Below are 11,201 nucleotides of genomic sequence, written 5' to 3' on the forward strand. Positions count from 1 at the left end.
TTATACTAAAATATAATGGGATTTAAAACTGCATACTTAGAATTTTTCTCAAAAATCTGATTTGAAAGTAGATCTTCATACTAACTGTATTTAAAAAAAATAATGTGCGAAAAGAAATTCAAGTAAAAAACTTTGCATACATTGCGAAAAATTCTCTGTGCCAATACTTTGATCCGGCACTATAAATATTTATTAATTATAATTCCATTCAATAAAATAACTACAATAATTTGAATTAATTAATTGCCTTTATTTTTAGCATTCAAAAACAGTAGATAAAGCAGTGTAGAAAAACGCTTTTTTAACGTAAATTAATCGTTTACGAGACTCGTTTACAATTAAAAAACGGACGTAAAAATATTCGCATACGGATGCTTTTTCGATCCGTTTACGACTGTTCGTAGGCGATGCACAATTTAAACCGAAAAAGTGCTCGAAAAAGAGTCGTAAACGGCTATCATAAACGATTTTTAATCTGGTTTTTCTTCGAGAAAATATCCAATTACGAGCTTGTTTACGATGGTTTTGCTGGCTGGGTGAGTGAGTCGGTTTGGATGTGTTTGTGAAAATAAATATGTGTTAGTTACACCAACATCCCAACGGGACTGAAAGTTAGCTGCTCCCCAAAGGAGCAAGTACGGAGTAGTACAAATGCAAAGTAAAATATAAATTTTGAAATTTCTAACAATGCTCAGAAATATATATCATTTTGAGTAGTAACATAAAATATTTTCTTTTGAAAAAAAAGTTAATTTATGTACAAACATATGTATGTATGTATTTTCGTATGTATACCGCATAGAAAAGAAAAACAATAAGTACACTTAATAAAGCCAACATCTGGCTTACAAAAAAACGCCATTATTTTATTAAAACAAAAATATAATATAAAAATTAAAATTTGCATGCATCGCTTTTTAAATGCTTTAGTTGAAGCGCTGACTAAGGGCTTATTTGGGAGCAGCAAGAGAGCGCTTCTTTCACAATGTGAAAATACAATGAAGTGTGAAATTAGGAAGGGAGCGCTTACTGCTGAATATGGAGCGCTCCAATAGAACTAATGGCGCGCTTCTGGCCCCGTTGGGATGACTCCCGGCATGACTCTGAATGATTCAACTGTGTGTAGTCGAAGGCGAGTACACAAATGGCTCGCAAGTAAGACGTACCGCGTATGCCACCTATTACATTTATTCGTTTCAATAATTTCAAATGGGGCTCTTTGGGGAATTTATTTTTAGCAAAAATTTTAAAAACAATAGTTTTGTTTACTTGTTGGATAATATTTTTTTCATAGGGATATACATTGGATCCTTGGCTAAAAGCTTCTGTGGTATAACTGTCTTTTCTTTGCTATTTAAAGTAACTATTGAGTATTGAGTAAGCTCCTTCAATAGGGATTTCCAGTAGAAATGAACAACGTCTAGCTATAAAGAGAATCGATGCTCATATAATTAAAAAGCTATAGTTAGATAAGAATTACGTATATAATTAAAAAGCTATAGTTAGATAAGAATTACGTAACTATCTGTTATTCAAATGCTTATAAAAAACGGGGTGTTTAAAAAAAAATAACAATATTCTGATCCGATTCGGCTGGCAGCCACTACTTTGAAAACAGAATTTTGTTCAAAAAAAATAATCTATTTTCCATATCCACCTATTTAGCTCGCTAGAAGCACAAATTTTTCAAAGCAGTCGCAGAAGAAAGTATTAAAAATTAATTACAAAAACTAAAATCGAAAAGTGCTGATAAAGTTACAGATTCTCCAAATTCTGAAACAAAATGACATATGTATCTGGTTTGGCTTGTAAGCGCTGTTTAAACAACGATCTCGCCATTATGCTAGATTCTNGCGCTCCAATAGAACTAATGGCGCGCTTCTGGCCCCGTTGGGATGACTCCCGGCATGACTCTGAATGATTCAACTGTGTGTAGTCGAAGGCGAGTACACAAATGGCTCGCAAGTAAGACGTACCGCGTATGCCACCTATTACATTTATTCGTTTCAATAATTTCAAATGGGGCTCTTTGGGGAATTTATTTTTAGCAAAAATTTTAAAAACAATAGTTTTGTTTACTTGTTGGATAATATTTTTTTCATAGGGATATACATTGGATCCTTGGCTAAAAGCTTCTGTGGTATAACTGTCTTTTCTTTGCTATTTAAAGTAACTATTGAGTATTGAGTAAGCTCCTTCAATAGGGATTTCCAGTAGAAATGAACAACGTCTAGCTATAAAGAGAATCGATGCTCATATAATTAAAAAGCTATAGTTAGATAAGAATTACGTATATAATTAAAAAGCTATAGTTAGATAAGAATTACGTAACTATCTGTTATTCAAATGCTTATAAAAAACGGGGTGTTTAAAAAAAAATAACAATATTCTGATCCGATTCGGCTGGCAGCCACTACTTTGAAAACAGAATTTTGTTCAAAAAAAATAATCTATTTTCCATATCCACCTATTTAGCTCGCTAGAAGCACAAATTTTTCAAAGCAGTCGCAGAAGAAAGTATTAAAAATTAATTACAAAAACTAAAATCGAAAAGTGCTGATAAAGTTACAGATTCTCCAAATTCTGAAACAAAATGACATATGTATCTGGTTTGGCTTGTAAGCGCTGTTTAAACAACGATCTCGCCATTATGCTAGATTCTAATCGTTTTTTTTTAAATACTTCACATCCGCATTCGCATTCGCATCCGCGGATGTTAGCTGTTAGATATTCGCATCCGCATTCGCATCCGCGGATGTCTAAAATTTCACATCCGCAACATCCCTAATATACATGATGTGAGTGTCTTTATATGAAGTTATCACATCTAAATATTTTGATTATCACTTATCGTTTGAAGTGCAAAAACTATTTTATTTAAAACATAAAAGTAGCCTCGTCAATGGAACAATGTATATGTACTTAGTACATACATATGCATAATTTTGCGGTATGTCCCTCGTACATATACATATATGTACGTATGTTAGTGAGCACAAAGTTATTAATGTTTGTAGATGAAATATGTACGTGTATCTACGTAGTATTTTTATTTTTCACTTTGAAATTAAATGATTTTCCGCCGGTTCTTGCTGATAACTGTTTGTTCACATCGCTGTTAGCACTAAAGGCTATTATGGCGACTTTTTAAAATTTATAACCCTAAATTTGTTTATTTTGTGTATTTGTGTTACTTAGCAGCGACAACAAAACAGTAATACACATAAAGTAAGCACTGTAATTGCTAAATGCATAGCGCCTATAAGAGCATTAAACCAATCAAATGTGAGGCACACGTGAGGCGCTGCTGAAGGTTGCCTGAAGGTCGGAGGGAGATGCTCCTTTTGAATTGTTTGGGGTGGTTCTTCAGAGAAGTTGAAATTCGTGTAAATAAATGTAATCGTACATATACAGCCCAGGTAATAAAAGCCAATAACGATGTACAGCCTAAACGACACAACAACTCACCTTTTAACACATATCACCAAAATGCACTCATAAGTTTATATTTTTCAACTTGTTTACTCTTTGCACCTCCTTATACACTTTATGTAAATATCCTATTTTGCGATTACTCTATTCAACTTCCTTCCGCCAATTCACAAATCCGTAAATACTTTTCCCTCGTATGAGAATGTTATTTCTGATAAGAACAGATGTCAAGTGTGTATATACATATGCATTTATACATATAAAAGTAGGCTTGTCAATAAAAATGTCGTACCTGACATTTGGAACGAAAATGTTCGGAAATGCTAGTCGTAATGTCGATAAAACAGTACACCTTCCGTGTTATGTTCGGGACGATGGCTTCTTAATTAAACAAAATAATTTCACATTGAACCATTCTTTGCAAAATCAGAGTAAAAGTTTTAGAAGCCAAATGACTTTCCTATGCAATAAAAACATTCTAAAATCTCGATAACTATTACTCACTAGTTATATCGGATTTAAAACAGAAAAATTTTTTAACAAAATGCATTAGAAGCCTTCAATATTTAATTTACACATTTTATTGGCAAAGTTTTAAGACATACATAATTAATGTTGGCTTACTATTTAATTCAAAATGGGTTTATGTAGCAGGAAAAATGTCAAATTATATGTCATTAGAAAGCATCTACTCTCGGAGGATCTGCAAACAGTTCTTGCTTTTTGCGATCACCAAAGTAGTATTGTTTGAGACGTTCTGCACGCATTGCCTGCAAGGGTTACAAACAACATATTCAGCACTTGAGACACTATTGTCTAGACATCTACAACTTACGTGGAACCTCAGCAGTTGCTTGCGTACTCCGACGCATTCACTGAAATCTGCAATAATATCGGCACACATCTTCTGGCCCCGTTCAACACCATAAGCTTCAAGGCAATCCATCATTTCCATTTCCATCTTGCCGCATTTTTCGTATGTCTGATGATTAATCAAACAGCCGGTTAAATCGGTAAATGGTGTTCGTAAAAATGGGCCCAGCGACATGACAACTAAAAACATGTAATAGATGGATGGTTAATAAGGAAAAAATGGAAGATATTGAAATCTTGGCGAATGTTGCCCATTGGACTGTCCGTGTTTTGGTTCCCCGAGCTGTGACGTAACAATTGTTTAAAGACTTTAGCCTGAATTATTAAACATATCCATACTTTCAACTCGAGGATAGCTCCAAGAAACAAAATCCTATGATTTCTATACTTTATAATAGTTACCGATTTATTAAAAAGATGTAAATCTGATTCTTTGAGCAGTTTTACCTGAAGAAGTAAACTTATTTTTTGTTGTTCTGAAAACGTCAAAGCAATCAGCTGCGTTGTGACCAGTGTTGCCAGGTAGAAATTTGGTCGTCATCACAGTATACGTCGTCATTTTGAAGATTTTTTACTACCATGACGATTTGGCGATTTTTGTGAACTAATGACGATTTTTCTTTATGCGCAAATTTGGCAGGTTCTCAACAGCACTAATTAGGAAAGTTCGATATTGTATCGATTATTCTGAATATCGATATTTCATGGGACGATAATCGATTTTTTGAATCGATATTCCAAGGTCGATATATCGAAGGCATCGATACTTTACCCACAATATCGATATTTAAGTTAAAATTTGTTTTTCATCCACAAAAAAGTGTACGGGAAAATACTAAGGGCCGGTTACTCAATGTCTGGTTAACACTAATCTGCGGTTAAACATCGTTATCGACGTCTTCGACTCCATGCATATAGCATTGACGGTAACGTCAAACGCATCAACCAGTTGGCCGATTTCATTTGAGTGACAGTTTTTGAACTGTGAACAACACAACAGCACTGGTAAACTTTTAAGCTATGCTAGGAATGCTTCCCATTTTTATGTATTTGTTATTGCTACCAGCCCCGTTTTCATTAATTATACGCTTTTCTCTAGTGAGACGAACCGAAAATCACATGTTAACGTTAATGCGCCTTTAAAAAAATGAAATCGCATTTTAGGTTGCCAACTTATCTACACACAGAGCAACAAGTTTACCAACCTCCCTCAAAAATCAAAAGCATTTCATTTTCTCCAACCTGACGCACAACTTGACGAAGGTTTGCCAAATTGCCTACACACGGCTTATTTACCAAAAAACTTCTAGCGGTTGGCCAACTGGTTGGCAGATAAATCGATCGGTGTATAGGGCCTTTTAGGGCCGGTTGCTCAAAGCCTGGCTGACACTAAGGGCCGTTTGCACCATGTCTAGTTAATTCTAAAGGCTCCGTTATGCATACTTGGCATGGCTTGAGAGCTGTCACATAAGAAATCTGTTAAATGAGCCTCGCGTATAAGCGGTTACCCAACGCACAGCATTACATACGTAAAAGTCTGTTGGTTTTTGATTTCTACGTAAAAATGGTATAGCAGTGCATGCAATGCCAAGTATGCATAACAGAGCCTTAANAGTTAACGTGCTTAACTGAAGGATGTACCTCCAGTTAGCGTTAACTAGACATGGTGCAAACGGCCCTAAGGCCGGGTTACATCGTTATCGACGCTACCGACAACTGGTTATATGCATGGAGTCGAAACGTCAATAATGATGTTAACCGATGATTAGTGTCAACCAGGTTTTGAGCAACCGGACCTTAATTTGATTAATTTGTGTAGCTTTGTGTAGCGTTGTATACTGCTACATATTTTATTGAGCCAAGAGAATTATGAATAAGGGCCGGTTACTGAATGTCTGGTTAACACTAATCTGCGGTTAAACATCGTTATCGACGTCTCCCACTCCATGTATTCAACAGGGAGTCGGTAACGTCGATAACGATGTTTAACCTGTAGTTAGTGTTAACCAGACATTGAGGGCCGGTTGTTCAATGTCTGATTAGCACAAATCAACTACTGCTTTATCGATCACATGTTACATGCATGATGTCGAAATCGTCGATAGTGTAGTGGTAGTGATAACCAGACATTGAACAACCGGCCCTGAGTAGCCGGCCCTAAGTTGTTTAGCAAACCTTGTAAGTATGAACAGAATGTAAAGCACATAGTTAAGGGCCGGTTGCTCAAAGCCTGGTTGACACTAATCATCGATTAACATCGTTATCGACGTTTTCGACTCAATTCAAATAACATGGTGTCGGTAACGTCGATAACGATGTTTAACCGAGGATTAGTGTCAACCAGGCTTTGAGCAACCAGCCCTAAGTTGCAGTTTGAAAAAAATAAGATTAAAAATATTTTTGTTAAAAAAGTTAAAGTTTTTATTTTTTACATACAGCAATCAGAAGCTAGAATAAAATTTAAAAACTAAAAGGGCTTCCCGGTTATGTTTATTAAAATTTTTTATTTGTTGAAGATTTTTACATGCAAATGACGATTTTTGATAACCAAACTGGCGATTTCTCACTGGAATACCCTGGCAACACTAGTTGTGACAATTGGGTTGTCGGCAATGCAGTTTTCGTCGCCATGCTTGCTCAATTCAGACTGAAAAAGAAATTGGGCGGTTGTTTACCATTTACCTAATGATATTTTAATTTATTTAAATTAAAAATGAAGAACCAGGATTTAGTTAACTATCTCAGGGAGTGTGGCGTGTGCTTATTCTGTCAATTACGTTATCTCAAAGCTCGCGGTAATGAATATCAGAATCGAAGGCAGTATTTGGAGAAGGTATCAATTTATTATGGTCAATAGTAAATTCCTAATTTTATTCCAACTTTAATCTTACAGGTTAATGTTGAATATAAAGATGAAACAGAAAGCAGTTCTGACCCGGCACATAAAAAGAAACGGCAGAATGTTTGCCCAACTTGTCTGGATCTATTTTCAAAAAGTTTCAAGGACCAACTCCTTCAGGCTATATTGGATACAGATATTGCAAAATACGAGTGCGATGGCATTGTGGTTGCCATTAGTATACCGATAGTGCTCCAGTTACGGCAATTGTCCATGTGGTATGCGCTTATAGATAAATTTGAAAAAAATTTTCACCAGGATCGGGCACCTGATGTTTCCTTGAAGGAAGCTATTAAGCTTATTTTGAATCCAACGATTTGTGAAAATCTTAAAAAAAAATACGATATTGATAATGGTCTCAGGATAAATATAAATTTATGCCATGAACTGGAAAATGAAGAAATCGCTCGATTGGAGAAACTCAACAACGTGGCGTATCCGCCAAAAACGGGCCATAAGTTGGAACCTATCTCACGATCTTTGATTGAGAAAAAATATACACCTTTGAGAGTTAGTTCAGAACTGTTCAAAAAAACATTTTCTGTACCACCCTCAATACCAAATGAAAGTCTGAAATTGGATTCCATTTCTCTTGTTGGTCCTACAGCATATGTAGCTGGGCGATATAGAAAAGTGTCCCGGAAGCTGTCACATACACCATGGGTATTAAATGGTAAAAGAGTCATGGACGACAGTATAGAGGAGATAATTATACGTTATATTGCTACGTACTTTTGGTAAGTGCAATGATTTCAAAAATAGTAATGATATCGTCGTTTAAAGTACAAAACCACGTATCGTCATTCTGCAAAACCGCGTAAATGGCATTGGCTGCCAAAAATTGGATTTGCTCCCACAAGCTCTTGGCTCAATCCTTATCCATTCGTCCTGAAATATACTAGCCAGAAATGCGATTGCTTTATAAAAAAAAGTGAACCATTATGAAGTATGAGTGTTTTTACTCTCTAGAAAATAATTTATGCAACCTCACATACGCCGTTTTGCATTATCTTGATACGCGGTTTTGCATTTTTTTGATACGCGGTTTTGTACTTTAAACGACGATATATAAATTTATGTTGGTACGAATATCTTGTTAACGTTTTCATTAAAGCGAGGATCGGACAAAAATAAATTTTATGTCAAGTGGGAGAGAGGATGTAGATGTAAGATGCCTTGGCACAGGTCGACCATTTGTACTGGAGATATCAAACGCTTTCCGAACATCCTTGCCCCCCGAACAAGCACGTCAAATGGAAGAATGCATCGATGCGTCACAGAAAGTGTCGGTACGCAATCTTCAGGTGGTTTCGCGGGATGATTTATCGCACATTAAAATGGGGGAGGAACAAAAACGAAAATGTTATCGTGCACTCTGTCAGCTGGATGGTTTTGCTACCGCAGATATTTTAGAAAAGCTAAATTTGCCGAAGGGATTCGAAATTCAACAAAAGACGCCTATAAGGGTTTTACATCGTCGACCTCTACATACACGTCCCCGAGCTGTATACAGTCTTAAAGCATCAGTTTATGCACAAAATAAACGCTTACTAATACTTGACGTCGTTACACAAGCAGGAACGTATATAAAAGAGCTGGTTCATGGGGAGTTCGGACGCACAACTCCATCTGTGTCATCATTGATTGGCCAGCCTGTTGACATTGTGGCACTTGACGTAATGGAAATAGATTTAGATTGGCCCCCAGCAGTCACTTTTTAGCCTATGGCTTATATACACTTATTTAATCAATATTATATTCTTTTATAAAAAGAAAACATTCACAGTACCAGATTTTTTTATTGAAATTTCATATTAAGACAAAATTAACTTGATTAATGTAATGCTAATTGCATGCAATTTCCGCTTTAATGTCGGGCATTGATGAGACTCCATCTTTGTTCACAAGGGCTACTTTGAAATTCTTTTGATTTATGACCAGACGTTTTTGGATTTCTTTAACGCAGTGCTCAAGAATTTTATACGCTTCATCTTTGTTTAGTCCAGCTTTGTATTCTCTGTCAAAGATACTTTGGCAGAACATAGCACCGTATCCTTGACCGCTGTACTTTACCTCAACAGAATTAGCTAAGTAGTCAAGGAAGTACAATGCCGATTGCTGTGATTGCTCATCGTATCTGTAAATATAATGTTTATGGTTCAATCTTGAAGATCTCATATCGGTGATAAATTACTTTGGTACGATTCAGTTATTTGTACAATGATTTTGGGTTATAGCGTCCAAAAATGGAACCCGAATCAAAATGTTTTAACATGCACGTGTAGTCGAAGGGAATTTTAATTTAAAACAAAGATCTCAAATTTCCGACCACGCGAGTTGCACATGAGGTTATTTATTGAAGCGCGGCCTAGGCCAACACAGCAGGAAGGAATTCGTGCCAAAATACTATGATCGGCGTAGCCCGAGTTGGACTGATGAGGGTTATTTTTTTTAAATCTCGGCGAAAGAGCGCCAACGCAGAAAGGTGTTATGCGCAAATATACTGCTGCCAGCGTAGCCGAATGGCGTAACCCGTGTTTACATTAAAATTCAAATTTTACCCCATTTGGGAAAATTTCGATATAATGCACTCTTAATCAGAAATAACGGGGTATGAAGAGTGTTGAGGGCTGTATCCACATTCTAAAAGTGAAGACGCCAGGGCGCCGAGCCTTCCATTTCAAAAGTTATGGTGGCTATCACATTCCATCGTGTGTATTCAAAGTACATTCGTAGCTATTCGAATTCAATTCGAAGCATTTTCGTAGACAAAAAATCGGATTACGACTTAAAAACTACTAGTGATTTGTTGAAAAGATATGTATAGTTAAAGAAAGCCGCCTCACGACCCTTTAAAGTTGCTAGTATATTTAGAGAAAAATAAATATGTAGTGCATTATACCGAAGTTAACTTCCCTATTCTCAAATGGGTTTCCAAATGACTGTAGATGGGTCAGAGGCGAGATTTTTTGGATAGTGTTGCTGTAGTGACAAGTCCTTGGTCAAATATAAATCTGGGTCGTTCCATTTACGTAGACCTGATTGTCGTGGGAACGGTTGTACCAATGATCGAACATTTCCGTATCACTTACCCCGCTATCATCATATTCACTTGGTAAGGAGTTCTGCTACGGAGGTAGTCGGCAAGATTCTTCCGAGTAAAGTGTGCAGCCTCCTTGGGGGACAACTCATAGTTGTTACGCATTTTGTAAAGGGCAATATTTTTTGAAATGAACTCGGTAAACTGAACGGTATCACCAGATTCGCCCATTGTTGCGAAAACAACACTGTTAGAAATTTTGTGGATTTTATTTTCATCTGGAAAAAATGCATTTATTTATATTTTAATTTTAAGAGCGGAAGCGGTACGAATTTTTTACCTTCCTTCATTACAACGATAGACCGGGCCTGAGTTGTATCAGCAGCAACAATTGCAAAATCATCTCCTCGTATGCCCAGAATCGTCTCCATGACCGTAAATTAAATTTATTCGTAGTACAAAAAGCGGAAAAATCGCAATCAGAATCCTGTTATAGCTGGGAATGACATGCTAATTCAGCAGTTTGTCATTTGCGTTGAAGTTGGATGCTTTGATGGCACTGTCGATAATAAAGTGCTACTGGGGTGTTTTGCAGTGATCGGACTAAAACAATTTGTGTGGTAGAATCTGGAAAAAATGTGGAGATCTCAGATTTGGATCAAACTTTAAAAATTAAAAAAATTCTGCAAGGTTTCACCCGAAACAGCTCGGAAAACATGTGGAACAAACCTACTTAATTTGGCGACTTACTAAAGCCGGTTACTCAATGTCTGGTTAACACTGATCTGCGGTTAAACATCTTTATCGACGTCTTCGACTCCATGCATACAAAAGGCGTCGGTAACGTCGATAACTATGTTTAACCGGAGATTAGTGTTAACCAGAGATGGAGAAACCGGCCCTTAGTCTCGTTCAGTATCTAGCTCCTCTACTATTAAGGGCCGGTTGTTCAATGCC

At 36.5% G+C, this 11,201-nt stretch overlaps 4 protein-coding genes across 9 annotated transcripts in view; 1 reads left to right on the plus strand and 3 right to left on the minus strand.

Moving 5' to 3' along the window:
• Naprt (nicotinate phosphoribosyltransferase) overlaps nucleotides 1-3,689 on the minus strand; it is a 51,480-nt gene extending 47,791 nt beyond the window's left edge. For 2 of the 4 annotated variants that reach the window (XM_017612558.1, XM_017612594.1), the window contains exon 1: nucleotides 3,469-3,684. The gene's annotated coding sequence lies outside the window, so the exon portion shown is untranslated. Of the gene's footprint in view, nucleotides 1-3,468 lie in introns of all 4 variants that reach the window. The other 2 variants (XM_017612600.1, XM_017612585.1) reach the window with 1 other exon arrangement.
• A 301-nt stretch (nucleotides 3,690-3,990) lies between these two features.
• ND-15 (NADH dehydrogenase (ubiquinone) 15 kDa subunit) lies at nucleotides 3,991-4,964 on the minus strand. 3 transcript variants are annotated; one of them, XM_017612678.1, is made up of 3 exons: nucleotides 4,753-4,964; nucleotides 4,268-4,485; nucleotides 3,991-4,202 (listed from the first exon to the last, which is right to left on the minus strand). In XM_017612678.1, the coding sequence occupies exons 1-3, from the start codon at nucleotides 4,862-4,864 to the stop codon at nucleotides 4,110-4,112; spliced, it is 423 nt and encodes a 140-aa protein (XP_017468167.1). In that variant the 5' UTR covers nucleotides 4,865-4,964; the 3' UTR covers nucleotides 3,991-4,109. The 3 variants fall into 3 exon arrangements, with proteins under 3 accessions (XP_017468167.1, XP_017468184.1, XP_017468177.1); XM_017612695.1 differs by having other exon boundaries at nucleotides 4,708-4,833; XM_017612688.1 differs by having other exon boundaries at nucleotides 4,268-4,588; nucleotides 4,645-4,753.
• A 1,947-nt stretch (nucleotides 4,965-6,911) lies between these two features.
• On the plus strand, nucleotides 6,912-8,992 carry Pus10 (Pseudouridine synthase 10). Its single transcript, XM_017612609.1, has 3 exons — nucleotides 6,912-7,138; nucleotides 7,199-7,941; nucleotides 8,319-8,992. Exons 1-3 carry the CDS (start codon nucleotides 7,019-7,021, stop codon nucleotides 8,923-8,925), a joined length of 1,470 nt encoding a protein of 489 aa, XP_017468098.1. The 5' UTR covers nucleotides 6,912-7,018; the 3' UTR covers nucleotides 8,926-8,992.
• Nucleotides 8,984-10,854, minus strand: Prosbeta4 (Proteasome beta4 subunit). Its single transcript, XM_017612628.1, has 3 exons — nucleotides 10,585-10,854; nucleotides 10,297-10,522; nucleotides 8,984-9,341 (listed from the first exon to the last, which is right to left on the minus strand). The coding sequence occupies exons 1-3, from the start codon at nucleotides 10,673-10,675 to the stop codon at nucleotides 9,050-9,052; spliced, it is 609 nt and encodes a 202-aa protein (XP_017468117.1). The 5' UTR covers nucleotides 10,676-10,854; the 3' UTR covers nucleotides 8,984-9,049.
• Nucleotides 10,855-11,201: the final 347 nt, after the last annotated feature.

Source organism: Rhagoletis zephyria, unplaced genomic scaffold (genome assembly GCF_001687245.7).
Source record: "Rhagoletis zephyria isolate East Lansing unplaced genomic scaffold, Rhagoletis_zephyria_1.1 Rzeph_scaffold_00015, whole genome shotgun sequence".
NCBI lineage: Eukaryota > Metazoa > Arthropoda > Insecta > Diptera > Tephritidae > Rhagoletis > Rhagoletis zephyria.